At 41.2% G+C, this 24,597-nt stretch overlaps 1 protein-coding gene across 6 annotated transcripts in view; it reads left to right on the top strand.

Annotated features, from left to right (window-relative positions):
• Positions 1-24,597, top strand: part of rapgef2b (Rap guanine nucleotide exchange factor 2b) — a 534,998-nt gene that overhangs the window by 501,897 nt on the left and 8,504 nt on the right. For 5 of the 6 annotated variants that reach the window (XM_078540424.1, XM_078540414.1, XM_078540440.1 and 2 more), the window contains one exon: positions 4,678-4,750. The exons of the other annotated variant lie outside the window; for it this stretch is intronic. In XM_078540424.1, coding sequence (XP_078396550.1) covers positions 4,678-4,750 — 73 coding nt within the window. The remainder of the gene's footprint in view (positions 1-4,677; positions 4,751-24,597) is intronic. 6 annotated transcript variants of the gene reach the window in all.

Raw genomic sequence — 24,597 nt, 5'->3', positions numbered from 1 at the left:
AATGAAGACCACTGGCTGCATTGATGGCCACATGCATGCAATCTCTGAGACCCTGCATTTTGGGAATCTAGCAAGGCCCCAAAATCTCTGGCTGTCACGCCTGACTGTCAGTTTAGTAATTGATGTACGGGTTGGCCCTCCTGAAGTGGGCATCTGTCGCTACCCTACAACAGTGCAGTGTCGTGCAACTGATTGGGAGATGCCCATGTCAGTAGGCCCCTGAAATGAACCTGAGGTGTAGAAATTAAGGTCTACAGTTACCTTGAGAGAGCCACTGGCATCAGATGACCACCAATACAATGCCTCACCTCATTTGCCATCATGTACACAGATGTTCAATGGCATTACCATCACTGAATCCCCCACTATCAACATCCTGAGGGTTATCATTGACCAGAAACTGAACTGGACTAGCCATGCAAATACTGTGGCTACAAGAGCAGATCAGAGGCTAGGAATTGTGCAACGAGTAACTCACTTCCTGACTCCCCAAAGCCTGTCCACCATCTACAAGGCACACGTCAGGAGTGTGATGGAATACTCCCCACTTGCCTGGATGAATGCAAGAAGCTTGATACCGTCCAGGACAAAGCAGCCCACTTGATTGGCACCACATCCACAAACATTCACTCCCTCCACCACTGACAAACAGTAGCAGCATCTACAAGATGCACTGCAGGAATTCACCAAGGCTCCTGAGACAAACCCACGACCACTACATCTAGAAGGTCAAGGGCAGCAGATAAATGGGAACACCACCGCCTGGAAATTCCCCTCCAAGTCACTCACCATCCTGATTTGGAAATATATCGCTGCTCCTTCACTGTCGCTGAGTCAAAATCCTGGAACTCCCTTCCTAACATCACTGTAGGTGTACCTACACCACATGGACTGCAGTGGTTCAAGAAGGCAGCTCACCACCACCTTCTTAAGGGCAACTAGGGATGGGCAATAAATCTGGCCCAGCCAGTGAAGCCCATATCCCATGAATGAATTTTTTAAAAATAGATCAGTCACAGCCTCTCAGGACAGGTGCAATCTTTGGCAACACTGTTACTTCAGCATCTGGAAGTACCTCATCCTTTGTCTGTAGACCCTGGCCACCTACATTGCCGCGCTGCTGTCTGCTCTTGGACCATCTGCGGCCTTCTGCCGCTTCCCCATCACCAGACTGCCCCTTGCAGGCCTTCACTATCTCCTCAAGGAACCTCAACCCCAAATCAATAGCTCGCCTACTCCTTCTTTGAGAGAGAAAATAAAAAACATAATTGTGCAGCTGTCTGTTGCAGCAATACCAGCAGCTGCTGCCCTGTTGCCACCTTTAAAAAGCTGCTGAGTCTTTGACCCTCTCTATACACTCACTGAAAAATTCAGAGGGCCTTTAAAATCTGCCTTCCGTTGGCTCCTTGACCATCTCAATTGCTTTGTAATTTCTCATTTTGAAATCAGAAGTGGCATCCCAGCGTAGCCTGTTATACACCACTTGTAAAATTGTGTCCCGGCATCATGATGACAGAGGGAGCACGTCCCAATGACACACACACAATTTTACAGGCCATTGCTGTCCATTTCTGCACCGTAAAATCTCCACCTTAGTTTCAACATAATGAGGACCATGTATGTGGAGTTCAGAGGTGACAAGAGAGAAACATTTAGAGGAATACATGACTACAGTAATAGCGTCAATGAAATAGGACAACTCAAAAAGTAGTGACTAGAAGAGAGGTTAGCGGTGAAAGAAGGTTTCATGACAAATGTCAAGCTTTTTCACGGGTTCTATCCAGGAGAGTAGGAGAAGTTTTGGAAAAGTCCCAGTAGGTATGGACTTGTAAGTTTTGAATTGACTTGTGTATAATAGAGGATTGAATTGTTGAAAGAACTAGAAGTATTTGAAGAATCCAAGCTCTTTAGCTCCAATGCCAAAGCATAGAATGTGAAAATTCCAAATTATGTCAGAGGAGATTTTGAGGGGAAAAAATGTCAGGAGAGGAAGAGGACCAAAGATGGAGCTATTCCAGATTCAAGATTATAGCTGTTGGTAAGACTCAAGATATGAAGGAGCTGTCTTGAGAGATGCTTAATTTTCAGGGCCCTATAGAAGGATATGAAAATAACCAAGTTTTGGTAATTCGCCAATTCACAATTGAACTAAGAGGAGTCTTGAAGCTTTGAGCTCTGGGTTTGTAAACCAAAAAATGTAGGTGCGGAATCAACTAAAAAAGAATGAATAGCTTTGGTAGATGAGAGGAGGGACAAAGTGAGATGAAGCGGGAAGAGAATAAGCAAAAGTGCAGAATACTGGGAAAATATTGGCCCGAATCTCCTAGTGTCCAGATCACCAACTTAGATGTGTGTCAGGACTCTGTGGAAGTTCTGACACGCTGACCTACATGGGAATTGCCTGGGAAGTTTCAACTTCCAGTGGGCAATTTCCCTGCTTCCTGGGACCCTCCATAAAAAGTCTCCAAATCTGAGTGACTTACCAGAATAGTTCCCCAGGAAATGTTAGATGGATTAAAACCTGGGTAACAATACAACTGTCCTCCCCAGTGACTCCAATGACCCCCCTCCCCACCTCTCCTGGACTCTTCCCCCACTCACCCCACCCCCCGCTGCCGACCCTCTGACTCCCCCCTCCGAATCTCTGACCGTTCCCCAACTGAACTGACTAGCCCATGACCCATCTACACCCCAACCAAACCCAATTTCCCCTCCAAACCTCCGACTAGCCCCCCCAATGCCCCAACTCAATTTCACCACCCTACCCCCTTACCAACTTCCCTTATCCACCTGACCCACTTACCTTACCCACCCTACCCCCTTGCCCACCCTATCCCCTCACCCATTCATCTTACCTTCCCGTAGCTTTCTAAAGAAGCTTTGGGCCCCTTAAATTCTTTACTTACAGAATATGGCAGCTAGTGCCATAAAAAAGGGCGCATGTTTTCTGCGCAGATTTTCTCCGCTGCTCCCTCTGAGATTTCCTGTGCCAAGTCAGTTTGGAAGGATCCTCCATTGGAAAACTGCCCTGAAATATTGGAAGAGGGTAAGTGCGTAATTTTTTGTCTATTCAGGGTCGGAAATAGGGATTCTGTGCCTGAAATGAAGATTCGAGCCTTTTCATCAAAAAAAACAATGGGATAAACTGTTAACTGACAGGTATAAAGGGCTGCTGAAACAACAACAAGCAATATGAAAATATTTAAACATCCAGTCTGTGTACAACTTGGGTGAACTATTAGGTGTGTTTGATTGTTTGTGATATGAGTTACATAAACAGTGACTTAGGGCAGTGGTCTACAACTTGGGGCTCACTGAGACTTGGGCGGCTCCTGACCTTGATAGATTGAATCCATTTTGATGACAATTAAATGGCTTGTTTCTTTTTTTTTTAACTTTTATTAACATTATACTACTGAAAACGTATCATTCAATTAACAGCTTTTTTGTAAAAACCTTCAAAATTTTGTTGAAATGTTTGTCTTGTTTTCTGTTATTATTGGCGTTTGAGTAACAGTATTTTGGTTCTTCAGGTATTGCATTTTGACTAAATTTAAAAAAAGGAAATGACTTGTTATTAAGATTGCGGGCCACGTGCTTAGAGAGCACCTTGTGTTTGCTGCTATTTACATGTTTCCTCAGCAAGCTTTTGTCACTCCTGAAAAGCTGCTAAAAGGTGAAACAAATTTCAGTTTTTATACTATTTTTTCACATCATTTTGGCTTTATCCACCTTTTTTAACTAATTTTGTAGCTGATCAATGGCTTTATAATCTATTTTTATGTCTCTTTCAAATTATGCAAATAGGCTGGGATTCTTTGTACACACATTTTACGAATCAAATTTAAGTCTTGATCGCAACATTGATGTATTTCTGAATGAATAAAGTTGCAGTAACTTCCATGTTATATACAAATTGAAGCACACGTATTTATACTACAGGAAGGGCTAACATTCACTGAGGTAAAGATATATATATGTAATAGTCTTCAATTTGAAAGTAAATGGGGGGTAATAAGAAACTGAGAAGCATCAAAATAGTAAATAACTTTCTATTCTTCAATGACTTCTTAGGCTGAGACAAATAGAGATGGTATTTACATTCAGGAGACCAGTTGGACATAAATAAATTCTAACACAGCAAACAACTATAAAAAAATGAGCGGTACTTTCAGTAGACCTGTGAAATGTAAAAAGCAACATCAGTAGAGACACTAATTGCTTTGCAACGTATATCTTCTGTTTCCTTTGACATCCCAGCATGAGTTATGCCATTCTCAATCACAACTTCTGTTTGGCCTGTTCAAGCATGCTTAAATGTTTGTTGTCTCTTATGTACTCAAATGCCTTTTATACTAGTGCATTCCATCTTTGTCTTTCATCATTTCAGGCACAAAACCATATTCTTGTGTTTCTCCCCCTCAGATTCATCTTGTGCATTATATTCTCCTAATGCAGGATTATTTGCAATATTAGCAATTTCAGTGCAGAACTGAAATTAGCTGCATTTTTTTGCCATTGTTCTTTATTTCTCTCACTATCTTCCTCTCTATTTTCTTCCTTGCTTTATTTGTTGCGTGGTGTCTGGCTGTTTCTTTGTTAACCATAATCTCCTTGTATGTAATGTCTCTCTCTCTCAATCTCTCCCTCTTTCTCTCCTTGCTCACATGTCGCCAGGAACAGAAAAAAAGAAAATTGACAAATTTAAAAAAGAACATGAAGTGGAAAGCAGAAAGCAAAGAGCAAAAAGGTAAAAAGGAATATCATTTAGGAAACAAAATCTAAAATAACGCTGCACTGCTCCATGGAGGACCAGCACAGACTCGATGAATTGAATGGTCTCCTTCTGTCTGTAAATGATTTTCTGACTAAAAAAAGAGTAATACTGGAATGAGTGAGCCAAATTAAGTCTTACTTTGTGAAAGGCAAGATACTTACCATAGATGGCAACGTATAATTCGACCTGGCGTATAAGATAACCCCATTTTCCCAGCCCCAAAAATCATTTTATTGCATATCCTTGCATTTAGCTCAACATCCCTTTTCAGCCACAGCATGCTATACTCACATTAGTAGTCAGCCTCAATTTTGCACCCCACAAATGCTTGTTTTCCTTACCAGTACCTTATAACTGGGGCAAGGAATTAAGCAGGCAATATGGCTAAGATGCACAGGAATTTAAGAGACATCCACTCTGCATTGGATGTCAATGGCAATGAATTTACCTAGCTTTAAATGCTTTGATTGTGGTTAAAAGTATCTTTCTACAGTTACTTTATTCAATAAAACGTGTTACATTAATTTAATATGAATTACCGATGTTTTTTTTTCACATTTCAAAATGGTGATCTCCCACACCTGGTGATTCACTTTTATACACAGCTTATAAATCGACCACTGTTTTTGGAGGGATTTTTCAAATTAATTTTCTTTGGCATCCGACGTGAATAATTCTTCTGATTTACTTTGACTATGGCATCATTGTTAGGGTCCCATTCTTGATCAGATGTGGCTCTTTCAGTTTCAGAATCATTCGTCCACAACAAATTATCTTTCTCTCCATCCATTGAGTGGAATATTTCAAATCTTCTGAATGATCCGATGACAGTTTGTGCACTAATAGCCTTGCATGATTTGAAGACAAAACAACACAGACGTCAAGCATATTTCCACTCTCTGTGAAGGGTTTTTTTCTCCGTCAATCATTCACCAATTCCATTGGGTGCAAACATGATCCTTGAATTACTTGTGAGGCACACGTGGATGGTAGACCTCCAGCATAACTGCAACGTGGGTGTTACTTATTTGCACACGAATCTGCATTCTTTGTGTAGCTCACCAGAACATCTATACCACACATTATCGATCCATAACTTCATTTCATCCTCATCCATCTAACCATTATCATGGACTTGCACAAAAACCTCTGCCAGGAACTTAATTTTCTGCATGGTTTTACATTTGAAAACTACCTTAAATTTTAATTTTCTTCCATTGGCCATGCAGACTAGTACTCCTGTGAATCTTGCCTTCCTGACAGGAATCCTGTCATTTTCACCAGAACTGTTTGAATCTTTCCCTTCTAGAGTTCGCTTGCAGGGCATACCGAAATTCATGAGCATTTCATCAGTGTTGTTGATGTGGCAAATTCGTCATTTGTGCTTTAGCCGCTGTCTGATGGTGAATCATTGAAAGCTGGTAACGTTGACATCGGGGTCTTTCCTAGTCTATGAGCAATCTTGGTATTCTGCTGCAACCTAGACATTTTTGTTCTATGAAGTGGCTGCACCAACTGGTAGTTGCTCCGAAATTTTTGCTGGACTCGGGGTTTGATTTGGCTCACTTAAGTGTGCACATTGCATTTCTGGTGGCAATGTAACTATTCTGACAATTTTCAAGGACCCATTCCACGATACATGCTTCTCAAGATCAGGTCTGGCTGATCCCTGTTCTCATGGAGCATTCAGTCTTGGCATCTTCTTCAGGGCAGATTTCTCCTCCTTCCATTCTTGCAGTTTTTCACTAATCACAAATTCCCTTGCTACAGCACATTTATTTGAAGAGTCAGCAAATGTTACAACTTATAGCTTGAAACCAACTTCATGCTTCATTTATTTCGCTGGAAGACTCATTTCTCTTCATTGTAGGTCACGCGGGGTCTGCTCTGTGTAGACATGTCTTAAGCTCACACATATCTTCGCAACACAGCCTGTATCACCTGCTCAATCCCTTGTGCCCAATTATAAGGTGAATAAAACATGCATTTGTGGGGCAAGAAATTGAATTGAGGCTGACTACTAATGTGAGTATAGCATGTAGTGACTGCAAAGGGGTGTTGATCTAAATGCTGAGGATATGCAAAAACACGATTTTTGGGACCAGAAAAATGGGGTCGGTCGTCTTATACACTGGGTCAACTTATACATCATGATCTACAATAACCAAGAAAGTTACAATGGTTCCCTTTACCATTGATGCAAACTCTTAAAGCTCTTGTTCAAATACTCTTTAAAAACAATTGCAGATTCCACAGATATTTTAAAGAGATGACAAATTCACGGTCAAAGGCTAAGGCTATCACAAGGCTAGCAAACGTTTCTTTATGTAGAGGATTATTGGCCCATGGAACCTTTGCACAGAGACTCACTATGTTTCTTGAGGAAAAATTGAATAGCTTTTTGAAGCAGAGCAGGATTCAGGACTATGGGGAAATCAGGATGCAATTTGATTTATTTTGAATTTTTCTAGAAGAGAACCGGCACAGATGCAATGGGCTGAATGGCCTCTTTCTGTGCTGTTAACTGCTATGATGCTATATCAATATTGGGGTCTTCGTTGAATAATCCAGTTCACTTATTAGGATTGGCTATTTGGATGATGTACAAGAGGACTATTATTATCCTTCAGTTAAATACTGCTTTTAGGAAAGGAGGGTAATGGGGAAATTGGATGAAAAAATCTAATGGTAAAAAAATTGAGAGGTTCCAATTTTCCCTTCCTTTCTGGAACTTGAGTTTAAATTCAGCTTAGAGTTATGGGATCAAAATCACCCAACTTAATTTTATTTAGAGGCCAAATATGAACTGTTGATTCTGAATGGATGTAAGTATTTACAAGAAAAGTTATGTGTTTTAAAAGGTTAAATGGAATTTAAAGAGGAGATGGCTAAAATGAGTAAATAACATGTCATCATAAAGGAGGGGATGAAGTTAAGGCTAGAATAAAAGAAGAGATGGAAGTTATGGGTAGGATATTAATGGATGGAGAATTCATACTAAAATGATTAGTATGGTAGGTCACTTGGTCCAGATGGAATGCAGCCGAGGTTGCTGAAGGAAGCAAAGGTCGGGCATTAATCACAATCTTTCAATCCTCATTTATTTACAGGAGTAGTGCCGGAATGATTGCTAATGTTACATCACTACTCCAGAAAGGCGAAAGGGACAAACCAGAAATCTGCAGACCAGTCAGCCTAACATCAATAGTGGGGAAGTTATTGGAAGTAATTATTAGGCACAAAATAAACTTTCATTTGGAAAGGCATAGGTTAATCAAGGAGAGCTAGCATGAATTTTCTAAATTTTGTGTAACTAAACTGACTAAATTCTTTGAGGTAGCAGAGAAATTTGATCAGGGTAGTGCAGTAGATGTTGTATATCTGGACTTTTGGAAGACCATAAGACATTGGAGCAGAAATTAGGCCATTCGGCCCATCAAGTCTGCTCCGCCATTCAATCACGGCTGATAAGTTTCTCAACCCCATTCTCCCGCCTTCTCTCTGTAACCTTTGATCCCCTTATCAATCAAGAACCTATCTATCTCGGTCTTAAATACACTCAATGACCTGGCCTCCACAGCCTTCTGTGGCAATGAATTCCATAGATTCACCACTCTCTGGCTAAAGAAGTTTCTCCTCATCTCTGTTCTAAAAGGCCTTCCCTTTACTCTGAGGCTGTGCCCTCGGGTCCTAGTCTCTCCTACTAATGGAAACATCTTCCCCACGTCCATTCTATCCAGGCCTTTCAGTATTCTGTAAGTTTCAATCAGATCCCCCCTCATCCTTCTAAACTCCATCGAGTATAGACCCAGAGTCCTCAAACGTTCCTCATATGTTAAGCCTTTCATTCCTGGGATCGTTCTCGTGAACCTCCTCTCGACCCTCTCCAGGGCCAGAACATCCTTCCTGAGATACGGGGCCCAAAATTGCTCACAATATTCTAAATGTGGTCTGACCAGAGCCTTATAAAGCCTCAGTAGCACATCCCTGCTTTTATATTCTAGTCCTCTCGAAATAAATGCCAACATTGCATTTGCCTTCCTAGCTACCACGTCAACCTGCAAGTTAACCTTAAGAGAATCCTGGACTAGGACTCCCAAGTCCCTTTGCACTCCAGATTTCTGAATTCTCTCCCCATTTAGAAAATAGTCTGTGCCTCTATTCTTCCTACCAAAGTGCATGACCTCACACTTCCCCACGTTGTATTCCATCTGCCACTTCTTTGCCCATTCTCCTAACCTGTCCAAATCCTTCTGCAGCCTCCCTGTCTCCTCAATACTACCTGTCCCTCCACCTATCTTTGTATCATCTGCAAACTTAGCCAGGATGCCCTCAGTTCCTTCATCTAGATCATTAATGTATAAAGTGAAAAGTTGTGGTCCCAACACTGACCCCTGCGGAATTCCACTAGTCACTGGCCGCCATCCTGAGAAGGACCCCCTTATCCCCACTCTCTGCCTCCTGCCAGACAGCCAGTCTTCTATCCATGCTAGTACCTTGCCTCTAACACCATGGGCTCTTATCTTACTGAGCAGCCTCCAGTGCGGCACCTTGTCAAAGGCCTTCTGGAAGTCAAAGTAGATAACATCCATTGGCTCTCCTTTGTCTAACCTACTCGTAACCTCCTCAAAGAATTCTAACAGATTTGTCAGGCATGACCTCCCCTTGATGAAACCATGCTGACTTTGCCCTATTTTACCATGCACTTCCAAGTATTCTGAAATCTCATCCTTAATAATGGACTCTAAAATCTTACCAACGACTGAGGTCAGGCTAATCGGCCTGTAATTTCCCGTCTTTTGCCTCACTCCCTTCTTAAACAGGGGGGTTACATTAGTGATTTTCCAGTCCTCTGGGACCCTCCCTGACTCGAGTGATTCCTGAAAGATCACCACTAACGCCTCCACTATCTCTTCAGCTATCTCCTTCAGAACTCTGGGGTGTAATCCATCTGGTCCAGGTGATTTATCCACCTTCAGACCTTTCAGTTTTCCTAGCACCTTCTCCTTGGTAATGACCACCATACTCACCTCTGCCCCCCGACTCTCTTGAACTTTGGGGATGTCACTCGTGTCTTCCACCTTGAAGACTGACGCAAAGTACCTATTCAGTTCCTCCGCCATTTCTTTGTTCCCCACTGCTACTTCTCCAGCGTCATTTTCCAGCGGCCCAATGTCCACTTTTGCCTCTCTCTTACCCTTTATATATCTAAAAAACTCTTGCAATCTTCTTTTATATTACTGGCTAGTTTAACCTCATATTTAATCTTCTCCCTCCTTATTTCTTTTTTAGTTGTTCTCTGTTGGTCTTTGTAGGCTTCCCAATCCCCTGGTTTCCCACTGCTCTTCACCACATTGTATGCTTTCTCTTTAGCTTTTATGCTCTCCCTGACTTCCCTGATCAGCCATGGTTGCCTCGTCCTCCCTTTAGTATGCTTCTTCTTCCTAGGGATGAATTTTTGCTGTGTCTCCCAAATTACTCCCAGAAACTCCTGCCATTGCTGTTCCACTGTCTTTCCTGCTAGGCTCATCTCCCAGTCAATTCTGGTCAGCTCCTCCCTCATGCCTCTGTAGTTGCCTTTATTCAACTGTAATACCGTTACATCTGATTCCAGCTTTTTCCTCTCAAATTGCTGGGTAAATTCTATCATATTATGGTCACTTTGTCCTAAGGGTTCCTTCACCTTAAGCTCCCTTATCAAATCTGCCTCATTACACATCACTAAATCTAGAATTGCCTGTTCCCTCGTGGGCTCCACCACAAGCTGCTCCAAAAATCCATCTCGTAGACATTCTACAAATTCCTTTTCTTGGGATCCACTACCAACCTGATTTTCCCGGTCTACCTGCATATTGAAATCCCCCATGATCACTGTAACCTTGCCTTTCTTACACGCCTTTTCTATCTCCTGGTGTATCTTGTGCCCCACATCCTGACTACTGTTCGGAGGCCTGTACATAACTCCCATTATGGTTTTTTAACCTTTGCAGCTCCTCAACTCTACCCACACACATTCTACATCATCTGACCCTACGTCTTTTCTTGCTATCGATTTAAATTCATTTCTTACTAACAAAGCAACTCCACCCCCTCTGCCAACCTGTCTATCTTTTCGATAGGATGTATATCCTTGGATATTTAGCTCCCAGTCCTGATCCCCTTGTAGCCATGTTTCCGTGATGTCCACCACATAATACCTGTCAATTTCAATCTGCGCCATAAGCTCATTTACCTTATTTCGTATGCTGCATGCATTCAGATACAACACCTTCAGTCCTGTATTTCCCGTCCCCTTTCTCATTGTTGTCCCTTTATCTGTTGTGCTTGAAGTTAGATTCCTAGCCCTTTCCAAACACTCTGTCCTATTTTGTGTTCTGGGGACTTTAATAGCCTCTCCTGGGCTCTCCTTTCTTTTCAGTTTTTTCGTAATTTTCCATGAAGTTGAATCCACCCCCCAACACGCTAACCTGCTGCCTTGTTTCCCATTAGTCATACCATTCTACAAAGTGCCGCACAGAAGCTTTATTAAGATGATAGAAGTCGGTGGAATTAGGGGGAAAGTGACAGTATAGATAGTGAAATAAAAGCCAGAAAATTCTGGAAATACTCTGGCAGCATCTGTGGAGAGAGAAACAAAATTAATGTTTCAGGTCAATGATCTTATATCATGAATCATGAACAGTGACCCTTCATACCACCTCCAGGCACATCTTTTGTTTCTTTACTTGTCTCACTACTGCTCCCTTTGGCCTTGCACCATTAACATTTTTGTCATTTAATCTCTCCTGACCTCCATCCTATAACAGACCATTCCTTTTGTTCATTTGTTCAAAACTTAATACATTTCTAACTTCTCCCAGTTTGAAATCTAACCTGTTGGACAATTTCAGGGGCTGAGGCTCCTCCATTGCTACTTTTGGATCCCATACCTGTCTCTGACCACATACCAAATCAGAAGTTCCTAGCCTCAGCGTATGACTGCCTCCTGGAGCAAAGTGTCCAGGTAACTTCTCCTCCCTGAGGCATTGCCATGTACAAAGCTTGAACTCCAGCTCATCAAATTTGAGCCGACGTTCCTCAAGCTGCAGGCACTTACTGCAGATGTGGTTGCCTTGGATCACACTGATGTCCACCAGCTCCCACATGGCTGCAGTTACAACACATCACCTGCCCTGCCATCTTCATTGTGTATTATTTAACTAAATAACTAATTAGGTTTCAAGTTTAGAAATATTACTCAACTGTTATCTGTAGCTATATTAAGTAGTTTAACTAGTTAAGCTATAAATGTAATGCAACATTTATCTATATGTATACCCCCAGTACTGGTTTAAACTACTGCTTCCATTTAGAGGGATAAATCTTGAAACTTACCAACCAATCACCTATGTGCTCACTTAATTAATACCTTTGAATGCTCACCAGCTACTAGAGGTTGAAAAAAGTACAAAAAGCAGCACCTCTTTCCCCCTTGCACTCAGTTTTTATTGTCTCCATTCTGTGTTCCCACTTTGTGTGATTGCAAAATCAGTCCACATTGATAGAAGGCTGATGACTCATACTGAAGTTGAAACTGCTAAATCAGCTTCCTGCTATAACACTTAACACGTATTCCCGCAACGGCTTTCAATCGATTGGCAGATAACTGCCACTACCATTATTAAAGTAGGCTTTTTCACTAGCTTACAATTTTAAAGTTCTAAGTCAGAGTCAGATTGTTATCTAAATTGTACTTTGAGAAAAACTCATCAGAGCTATCCCACCTGCACCAAATTCGCAAGTTAGCGTTCCTTCCTTGTCGCACTCAGTCCTTGTCTTGTCCATTCTGTGCTCCTACTCTGGAATGGTCCCAGCAAATGTAACAGCTATTCAAGAAAGAAGGGAGAGAGAACACAAGGAACTACAGGCCAGTTAGCCTGTGTTGGATAGAGGATTGGTTAATGGACAGGAAGCAAAGAGTGGGGATAAACGGGGCATCTTCAAGTTGGCAGGCTGTGACTAATACAGTGCCCCAAGGATCAATGCGGTGGCGTCAGCTATTTAAAATCTATATTAATGACTTAGATGAAGAGACTAATGTATCTAAGTTTGCTGACAATACAAAGCGGTGAGGACACAAAGAGGCTGCAAAGGGATATAGACATGTTAAGTGATGGCCGATGGAGTATGATGTGGGAAGTGAGAGACCATTCACTTTGGCCTTAAGAACAGAAAAGCAGAATAATTTTTGAAAGGCATGAAAATTGTAAGTTGATGTTCAGAGAGACATGGGTGTACTCATACACGGAACACAAGAAGTTAACATGCAGACACAGCAAGCAATAAGAAAGGCAAATGTCATGTTGACCTTTATTACAAGTAGATTGAACTGCAAGAATAAAGAAATATTACTACAATTCTGCAAGGCTTTGGTGAGACCACACCTGGAATACTGTGTGGAATTTTAAGTTCTTAATGAATACTTCATCTCTGTCTTCACAAAGGAGAGGGATGATGCAGACATTCTCGTTAAAAAGAGGAGGATTGTGGAATATTAAATACAAGAGGCATAATGAGAGAGCAAGTACTGGAGGGGCTGTAATCCTTGAAGGTGGATAAATCACCAGGGCCGAATGGATTGTATCCCAGGCTGCTAAAAGAAGCCAGGGAGGAAATCATGGATGCTCTGAGGATCATTTTTCAATCCTCTTGATACAAGCGAGGTACCAGAGAATTGGAGTTCTGTTAACATTGTGCCATTATTTAAAAAGAGTGCGAGTTATAGGCCAGTCAGTCTGATTTTGGTGGTGGGCAAATTATTAAAATCAATTCTGAGACACAGGATAACTGTCACTTAGCAGATTGGCAGATCAATCAGGAATAGTCGGCATGGTTTTGTTCGAGGTAGGTCATGTCTTACTAATTTAATCAAATGTTTTGAGGAAGTAACAAGGAAGATTGATAAGGGTAGTGCAGTGGATGTTGTCTACATGAATTTTAGTATGGCATTTGACAAGATCCCACAAACGTCGCTCTGGTCAGAAGTAAAAGCCCATGGGATGCAAGGGAATGTGGCAAAGTTGGAGCCAATATTGGCTCAGCAACAGGAAACAAAGGGTAATGGTTCATGGATGTTTTTGCGAATGGAAAGCAGTTTCCAGTGGCGTCCCACAGGGCTCAGTCCCGTGCTGTTTGTTCTATATATTAATGATTTGGACTTAAATGTGGGAGGCATGATTGGGAATGTTGCAGATGACACGAAAATTGGCTGTATAGTTGATAGTGAAGAAGCTAGCTGTTGTCTCCAGAATGATATTAATGGTTTAGTTGAGTGGCCGAAAAAGTGGCAGATTGAATTGAATTCTGATAAGTGTGAGGGAACGCGTTTGGGGAGGGAAAATAAAGCAAGGGAATACACAATAAACGGGATGATATTGAGAAGGGTAGAAGAAGTGAGAGACCTTGGAGTGCATGTCCACAGGTTCCTGAAGGTGGCAGGACTGGTGGATAAGGTGGTGGAGAAAGCGTATGGAATTCTTTCTTTTATTGGACGAGATATTGAATATGAAAGCAGGGATGTAATGCTGCAACTGTACATAACCCTGGTTAGGCTGCAGCTGGAATTTTGTGTGCAGTTCTGGTCGCCACATTACAGGAAGGACATAATTGCTCTAGAGAGAGTACTGAGGAGAATTACAAGAATGTTGCTAAGGCTTGAAAATTGCAGCTATGAGGAAAGATTAGATAGGCTATGGTTGTTTTCCTTAGAGCAGAGGAAACTGAGGGATGACTTAAATGAGATGTACAAGATTGAGGGGCCTACAGACAGGAAAGACCTGTTTCCCCTAGTGGGGGAGGGGGGTCAATTATCAGGGGACACAGATTTAAGGTGATTGGTAGGAAGATTAGAAGGGACATGAGGAAAAACTTCTTCACCCAGAGCATGGTGGGTGTCTGGTTTGGTAGTGGAGGCAGAAACCCTCAACTCATTTGAAAGGTACCTGGATCAGCACCTGAAGTGCTGTAACCTGTGAGGCTACGGACCAGGTGCTAGAAGGTGAGAATAGAATGGGTGGCTAGTTTTTTTTCAGCTGGCGCAGACATGATGGGCTGAATGACCCTTTTCTGTGCTGTAACTTTTCTATGGTTCTAATTTAGGTCTCCATATTTAAGGATGGATGTACGTGTATTGGAGGCAATGCAGCGAAGGTTCACTAGATTGGTCCCTGAGATGAGGGTTGCCCTATAATGAGAAGCTGAGTAAACTAGGTCCATATTCTTTCCGGAATTTAGGAAAATGAGAGGTGATCTCATTGAAACATATACGATTATGAAGGGGCTTGATCCTGAACAAGGGGGCACAGTTTCAGGATAAGGGACCGATCATTTAGGTCCAAGATGAGAAGAAATTTCTTCACTCAAAGCGTTGTGAATGGTTGGAATTTTCTGCCCAGAGAGTTGAGAGTGCGCCATCATTGAATTGGTCTCTCAAGGAATCATGGGATATGGGGGGCAGGTGGGAAAGTGGAGTTGAAGCCAAAGATCAGCCATGATCGTATTGAATGGAGCAGCAGGCTTGACGAGCCGAATAGTCTACTCCTGCTCTTATTTCTTATGTTCTTATTATTATGACGCAGCAGATGGTAAAGGCTGAGTTGTTCAAATCCCAAAGGGAAACTTGAAACAACTGTCATTACCCATTTTTGTAATTTGTATGTTACGAGATGCAGGCTTTGAGTTCAGTAGTAATAAGACCACCCACTCTCAAAAGGTTTTTTTTTATAAAACTAAGTTAAACATTTATTAATACAAGAAGGATTGTAAACACATACATACGTCTACAAAATTATTACTATAATAACTACAAAAATCCCCTAATTAATCTGACTCTCAGTTACACCCCCATTAAGGCACCAGTACATCTCGTGGATTTAAAGAGACACCTGGCAAAGCACACTATGGTCAGTCACACTCAAAATGAGTTTCTTTCAGCTCTGGGTCTTGCAGACAGCTTGAGGCTTACAGGCTGGAGGCTTCGCACACTTGTTGAATCTTAAAATGCCTCTACCTTACACACAATCTCCTTTCTCCTTTATACATATCTTTTTCTTTGAATGTAAATTTTCCATTGTATCACGAGGCTTTTAACTTTACCTCTTCTAACAATTGCATCCTTTCATCCCACGCGTTTTATTAGTAAGCTGAAAAAACATTGCTTGGCGGCTCCCAGCTAGGTGTAAGATTTCACCTGCTGTTTTGAATGGTTTCTTTTATCAAATGTGCTACAACTCTATTTTAAAATAATTTCCAATAACATCATTATATCTTCTTGACATGATACGAGAGAACTAAATGTCTTCATTTGTTGGGCTGGCTAAGTGGTGTTTAGATGATGAAGCAGGTTTGTCACGGAGAGCGGCGTTTACTTAAAAGGCATGCAGTCTCATAATATTTAAATGACCAAATCGCCTCCCATGAGCAGATTGGTTGCCCGTCTCTCATTTCACCTCTGTTAAAATAGGAAGTGAGTGGATTTGAGGCAGATTGAGTTCCCGTTTCAGAGATTTTGAATTTTAATCTCTGACCAGACCCAACCCACCCATTTCTGGGAATTAAGATTCAAGCAACTGTGTCTGATCTCAGATATGTAAGTTGAAATAATTAATTCGAGGCCATGTGTAAAGAAAGCAAAATAAAAAGGGGAAGAAAGAAAAATACATTTTTTTTAAGTTATATCTCCAAAACCAATTAAAGTCTGAAGGAATGAGACTCCACACTTGTAAAATTAAATTTTCAATGCCAGAGATCGTTTGACAATAGTTAAAATTTATTACATGGTTGCTGGCATGTTTTTGGGTATTTATCTGGCAGGTACCATACATTCACACCCTTCCATGCATTTAAATGTCCTTCTCTGTGAGATACCATTATAGCGAATCTTCTGGAGGAGTAGGCAACTTGGACAGCAACTTCCTGAATTCCACATTTAACAGCACATGTGCAACTGCCAGAAATTGTTGTCTGATGACCGATAGCCTCACCATTATTTTTCCTGCAAAATTCTGGCCTTTGGAAACACTAATTCAGAAAGTGTAATTTTAAAGAGAAAAAAATGTTAGCCATAAATGTTTATACCCATCCCTCAGCACACATCTGACAGTCTAATGTTAAAAATTCGGCATTAGAATTGGCAGTATCAAATGGAGACAGAGTGTTTTACTTGTGACCACAAAACATCACCAAAAGTGTATATTTTAAAAACGTATTTGTTTAATTGTATATTCGCAACAATCTTTTGAGTTTAAGTAAAAATTCAAATAAGTATCTGGTAGGTTGATTGTATAGAAAGTCAAATGTTTGCCCAATAATGGAGAAGTTGTAACTAGAAGATGCTGGCTTCCTTGGTTTGTTAGTATCTGATGACAGGAACTTGGAAGCATTGAGTAAGTGCTTTCTTGTTAAAATAAATTCTTGTTGTTGGATGAACTTTATGGCAGTTTATAGTTGCTATAGTCGTTCTCATGTTATTCATATTTTGTTCCCACTTAGAACCTACACCTGCAATTATGCTACTGTGCCTGAGCCTTCATTTTCTTTCGTTCTCAGGTGGATTTTATGTATCTAATATGTTAGTTTCCAGGACAGATTGGGATTGGATTTTAATGACTGAAGTTCGAACTAACCATATGGAAGTAAAAACAATATACTTTTCATGATAGCCTGCAGATTCTAAAGGGATGAAGGGATTCTGTCTATATGCGAGGGATATTGTATGAACTCCCACTGTTTGAAATGAGTAGGTCCGGATCAGCTTGATGGTGAGGGTTTTTTTTACTTGCCCATTGAAGACCTGCTGGGTAGTGGGAGGTGCAGGAAAATGACAGCGTAAGGTGTCGAAATAGAAGCTTGGTATCTTTACCCCACCAATGAATATATCTAGTGGCAGGAACAGCAACAGCTCTCTCAGTGGCACTGCCGAAGTTGCAGAGCTGCCCTTTGATTGAGCTGATTGAATGACAGCCCACTGTCTTTAATTGGACAGCAGGTCCAGCGGCAGCCCCTTAATTGGCCACTGTTGGTTAAATAGCCATTATGGTCCCACTAGCCACCGACACAGGCTCAGATTGTGCATTTCGTCCCAATGGTGGAAATTCACTCTTGCCGATAAAATTCTAGCTAATATCAGTTAATTTGTGTCCATTCAAATTACAGCTAGTGATTCCCCTAGAATTGAACTATACAGGTTACCCGTAACTTATACATCTTTAGTGAAATATGAAATATACTCTTTCAAAAACTACACTATAAGACAGTAATTGAAGCATTACTAGACAAATTCTAATAAAATAACTCGGACTCAGTATCCCAATAAAATAAGCTAACTCAGTAACACTTAGTCTTCTAATGTTAAAGTATGTAGTTCATCCTGAAGCTTATGCCTAAAGTATGCAGAATTATATTAACGACTGCCCAGATGCGTGTAAAATGAAATATAAGGTACTGTACTAAAGAGATGTTCAATTAACAAAATGGTGCTGAATCGCCCTCTTGGGTACTGTTAAGGAAGCTGTTAAGTTAGTAAAGGTATCAGGAATGTTAGAAACTGGATTGGTATGATAGAGAATGTGAAATTAGTACAAGAATTAGTGAAAGTGAGAGATCTGTAAAAAATGAGAAATATATGAATTACAGGTCAAAATTAATAACAGTACCAAGCTGTTGGTTCATGGAATGCATTCTCACAGCTCTGTGGAACCATATGTATATTCTGCAAGCTTTCTGTTATTTATATATCAAACCTGTGTATACAAAGCATAATAAATGTATTCTTTATCATCAGATTTAATAGTTGCCAATCCACACCAATGATTTATTTACCGGGACAGAAAATTGTTTTTTGCTCTTTCCTTAAGAGCAGCCGGCACAACTGCTTCACATCCCTTTGGTGAAGCTCTGAAAATGGTCATTAGGAGATGCACAAAAAACCCAGGCTTATTAATATATCAGTTTCCTTCCCAGTAGAGGCAGGCAGCTGAGTTTGAGAATCTCGTAATAGCGAAATTTAGGGGGTGATTTTATGGTTCCTACAAGAGCAGGCAATGTGGTGTGTGAGGTAACTTAATTACGTGGGATGCAAAATCTCAATTTCCCGATGGCGAGTTGAGAAGCAAAGGTAAAGTCAGAAGGGTGTTTTAGATGTGTTGAGCCTTAAGCCGGCCTGTGGTGGGTTCATACTTCGAATAGATTTGCATGCCATTAATACTCAGGAAGTAACATTCACGTAAAACATTTTTAAAATTATGTCCTACCTTCAAGGTAAAGTCAGCGGGGCACGGGAATCTTATGGCACCCAGATCATGTTTGTTTAAAGGCGGCGTGCAGCAGTTGGCTTTGTGCAGTTGTGTGTAAGTTCAGCAGTTTTCCTTATTAATTTCTACGGCACAATGGAGGGGAGAAGGAGAATGGATTCTTGCATGGAGACTCGGGACCAGCAAGAGTGAGTCATTAGTGAGGGTAGGTGGGTGTGGAGTAGGGTCGAGAAATGGAGGAGTGAAAGAGGGATCCAGAGGAGGACAGAGGGTGGGGTTGGGAGCATGAAGGAGTAAAGTGCAAAGGGTCTGGCATTCTGGGTGTGGTGAGGGGAGGGATGGTGGGAACAGTCAGTCAACACTCAAGAAGCTTGACATGGACAAAGCAGCCCACTTGACTGGTACCCTATCCACAAACATTCACTCCCTCCACCACTGACGCACAGTGGCAGCAGTGTGTACCATCTACAAGATGCACTGCAGCAACTCACCAAGCCTCCTTCGACAGCACCTTCCAAACCCACACCCACTACCATCTAGAAAGACAAGAGCAGCAGACACATGGGAACACCACCAACAACTGGAAGTACCCCTCCAAGCCACTCACCATCCTGACTTGGAAATATATCGCCATTCCTTCACTGTCTCTGGGTCAAAATCCTGGAACTCCCTCCCTAACGGCACTATGGATGTACCTACACCTCATGGACTGCAGTGGTTTAAGAAGGCAGCTCATCACCACCACCTCAAAGGTTATTAGAGGTGGGCAATAAATGCTGGCCTAACCAGTGATACCCGCATCCCATGAATTAATAAAAAAACAGAAAATTAGGCACCTAAAGGGTGGTATCAGTGCTGACCAAGGGTGGGTCCATCTCAGGGTGTTAGCCAGCAAAGTCCTTACGGACATTTGAATTCACCTACATTTCAAATATCCCCACTGAGAGTGATCACCGATTGCATAGAAGGGAGGACCAGCTGAGCCTGCAAGCCTAGCCATGTTCCACAGAGTGGCGAGTACAACACTGGACACCAACATGAACAGAGTAAAGAGTGAGCAAAAAGCACAACATTGTAGAAGAAACAATAAAGGATATGTCCCTAACTTCTCTATAACCATCAGATCGCGCCAACCATGAGGCGTGCCAGTACATTTAGCACTCTGACTAAGCTAATCTCAACAAATAATGATGATGCACATATGATGAAGTGAAACCAAAGTACTATGAAATATTTACAAGTGAAATTTAATACTGAAAAACACCCATGTCACCTTTGTGCTCTCATGTTAATGACAATGGAGTTGGGCAGGAAAGTTTTGGCTGTGATGTAGAACCTCCCTGTTTGACCAGGAGGCTCTTTTTATAGCATTGTCAGCTGATGGCAGGTTTCACCATTGAAAAGCATCTCCCACTGCACGATTGCATGTTTCCCCTGCACGCCACCGGCACTTTAAATTTTAATTATAATTGTGTGGGAACTGGAAAAAAACCAAGAATGGAAATAGTGTACACTTCCGGTTATGCCATCAAGAATGATAGGCTGCTGAAAATCCCCCCTTAGCGTCACCTTTTTGGCACACTATATCGATGCTGTAAAGACTGCTGTACAAGAGAAGTGAGGCATTTTGGTAGGACGAATGAGGAGAGGCAATATAAATTTAATTGTACATTTTAAGGAAGGTGCAGGAATAGAGAGAGAATAGAGGAGGGGGTGGGGGGCGTAGGTCACAAATGTTTGAAGGTGGCATGGTAAGTTGAGAAGCTGCTTTAAAAAATAAGCTTATGAGATCCTTGGGTTTATGAACAGCGAATGGAGCTTGGAAGTTATGCTAAACTTTTATAAATCACTGGTTAGACCCCAGCTCAAGTATGAAGACCAATTCTGGGTACCACACTCTTGAAAGGAAGCTAAGGCCTTAGAGAGGGTGCAAAAGAGATTGATTAGAAAATTACCAGGGATGAGAAACTAGGGAAGCTGGGCTTGTCCTCAAAGTAGAGAGGTTCAGTGGTTATTTCATTGGTGTGCAAAGTTATGAATTGTTTTGAGAAAAGTAAATGAAGAAAAACTGTTTCCAGTGGCAGAAGAGTTGTTAACTAGAGGATGCAAAATGAAAGTGATTGACAACAGGACCAGAGGCAAGTTGAGTTTTTTTACACAGAGAGTTATGATGATCTGGAATGCATTGCCTGAAATGGTGGTGGAAGCAGTTTAAATAATAACATTCAAAAGGAAAAATCGGAAAATACTTGGAGGAAATATTTGCAGAGCTATAGGGAAAATAGAATTAATTGGATAACTATCAAAGAACTGGCATAGGCATGATGGGCTGAATGGTCTTTATCATTCTATGATAGTATGGACATGTGGACCATGATCTCCTTTTATCTAGCCTATTAAGCTCCCGCTGGTTCCTTTCTTTCGCACAATGCTGACTTTGATTTCTACTCTGTCGCAGTCTAAGTTTTCTGAGCATGAAGGATTGCAAAAAGTTGCTTCATGATTGGCAGATTTAGACAAACCAAGTATTCAAAAATACAAATTCCACACGCACATAATTATCAGAATTGCCTGCAGACGTTTTTAAAAAACACACGTGCACACAAAAATTAAAGACCCCTCCACACACAGGTTCTGAGAGACCCTTCCCCTTAAGCCCCTTGGATGAAAATTAAAAGACTGTTGACCTACTGAAGTTTAGTTTGATTCTTGGTGAAGTAAATGACCAATGGACAAAGAGCCTTGAGGATATATGCTCTAGCAAACCAGGAGGTGTACAATAATATTAAGAAAGGTATTGATGACAGTCACTTGGTAGTATGGAACTTGAGTATTTCTGAAAAAGAGACATGCTGTCAAAGCTTTTCATCTGGTACTCATCAGGAAAATGCAAGAATGCCAAATTTCAAAGGGGCATGAGAAAAGGGTGTCGAATGATTGGCAAATCGATTATGATTGTTCGAGGCATTGCCATGGAGCATACACCAGGGAATTCTTGTCCCCTGTGCCTTTGTTTAATTTTTAAAAAGCACAATGCCCGGACATGTTTCTTTTGACTGCAGAGGACAGCTCCATGTGTATGAATATATGTAGCTTCTAGCAAGCGTAAGTGAACCACATTGTGAGCCCAACTGATAATCTTAAATTGATTGTTAGTGTAATTCTTAGCAAACTCGGGATAGCAAGTACTATCGAAGTGAAGAAGCATGTCTTTTTTCAGCAGTTTTAGCGATACATTGTTTAACTATGAATAGATTCTCATTTATGGCAAAGAAGGGGAGGATATGATCAAGGTGAGTACCAAAATGACTGAAATTTTTGGGAGCTCCATTTCATAGCAAGGAGATGGGCATTCAAGTTGTCAGTAAGCTCCTGTTGTCAAATCAGAAAGAAAGCAGGGCTGAGTCCCTAAAGGTGCCGGAGATTACTAATGTCAGAATTAAATTTAACAATTGATCCATCATCATCTGCTGTTTGCAGAAGAAAGTTCCAAACTTCTAGGTAGAACCAGGAAAGAGGTTCTGTAAAGTCAGTATGGGGAGCAAGGTACTAAATTAAGAAGCAGAACCTCAAAGTTACCTGAGCCACGTGTAAATTGGCATAGGGCAAATAAGATTAGAGAGACAAATGCTTGGCCCAAAGACTGGTGTGGGAGAAGTGACTTCCAGTTTGTGGGGTACTGGCATCAGTACTGGGGAAAATGGGGGCGGTACCATTGGGACAGTTTACACTTGAACCATGCTGGAACAAGTGTCCTCGCAAATCGCATAACTAGGGAAGTAGGGAGGGCTTTAAACTAAACAAGAGGGATGAGGGATCAAGCTTGGGTAGAACTAGCATTTCAAGGTGTAGAGTCAGGACAGGAGAGCAAAATAGTAATATGAGAAATGAGGGTCAGAGAATGGCAGGAAGGGACAGAGAGAAAAAACGTAAGAACACATCACCAGTCAAGACTCGATGTTACAAGGTAACAAAAAGACAAAAATGAAGGCTCTCTATCTGAATGCAAGTAGCATTACTAACAAAGTACATTAATTGATGGCCCACATTGAAGTAAATAAATATGATCTGATAGCAAATACAGAGACGTAGCTGCAGGATGACAAAGATTGAGTCCTTAATATTGAGGGGTATATGACATTCGAGAAGAATAGGAAGATAGGTAAAGGTGGAGGGGTAGCACTTTTAATCAAAGAGGGCATTGGTGCAATAGTTAGAGATAACTTTGGTTCAGGAGATCAGGATGTAGAATCGGTTTGGGTGGAGATGGAGGAATAGTAGGGGGCGAAAGTCATTAGTGGAAGTGGTCTACAAGCCCCCTAACAGTAGCCACAGTGTAGGACAAAGTATTCAAGAGAAACTATTGTGTGCTTGTGATAAAGGGACGGCAATAATTATGGGTGATTTTCAGCTACACATAAACTGGAAAAATCAGACTGGCAGTAATAGCCTGAATGAGGAGTTCTTAGAATGCTTTCGAGATAGTTTCTTAGAGCAGCATGTTCTGGAACCAACCAGAGAGCAGGTTATATTAGACTTGGTATTGTGTAACATGACAGGATTAATGAATGACCTCAGAGTAAAGGCACCATTAGGTAGCAGCAACCACAATATGATTGAATTTTACATCCAGTTTGAAAGGGAGAAGAGTGGGTCTAAGCCTAGTATCTTAAACTTACATAAGGGCAATTATGTGGCGATGTAAGTTGAGCTAGCTGAAATGAACTTGGAAACTAGGCTAGAGGATAGATCAATAGAGAAGCAGTGGCAGACATTTAAGGGGATATGTATTCAGAATAAGTACATTCCTACTATAAAGAAACACTCTTAAGGGGAGAACCCACCATCGTGGTTAACTAAAGAAGTTAAGGAAAGAATCAAACTTAAGGAAAAAGCATACAACTCAGCAAAGATGAATGGCAGGACAGATGATTGGACAGAATATAAAAAATGGCAGAGAATGGCTGAAAGGTCAATCAGGAGAAAGAAATTAGAGTATGAGAGAAAGCTAACTAGAAATGTAAAAACGGATAGAGTTTCTACAGGTATTTAAAAAGGAAAAGAGTAAGTAAAGTGAGTCTTGGTCCTCTAGAGAGTGACAGTGGGGAGTTAATAGTAGATAATAAGGAAATGGGGGAAGAAATGAACAAATATTTTCCTTCTGTGTTCACTATAGGCCAGTTAGCTTGACATCTGTCGTGGGGAAGTTACTAGAATCGATCATTAAGGAGGTTATAGCTGAGCACATAGATGAGCTCAAGGCAATCGAGAAGAGCCAGCATGGCTTTGCGTAAGGAAAATCATGCTTAACCAATTGATTGGAGTTTTTTGAAGGAGTAACATGCACAGTGGATAAAGGGGAGTCTGTAGACATACTGTACTTAGATTTCCAGAAGGCATTTGAGAAGGCACCACATCAAAGGTTATTACGCAAAGTAAAAGCGCATGGTGTAGGGGTAACATATTAGCATGGATAAGAGATTGGCTGACTGGCAGAAAACAGAGTATGCATAAATAGGCCTTTTTCTGATT

The sequence above is a fragment of the Cetorhinus maximus genome, chromosome 1 (genome assembly GCF_964194155.1).
Source record: "Cetorhinus maximus chromosome 1, sCetMax3.hap1.1, whole genome shotgun sequence".
Taxonomy (NCBI): domain Eukaryota; kingdom Metazoa; phylum Chordata; class Chondrichthyes; order Lamniformes; family Cetorhinidae; genus Cetorhinus; species Cetorhinus maximus.
This window is presented reverse-complemented; position numbering and strand designations above follow the sequence as displayed.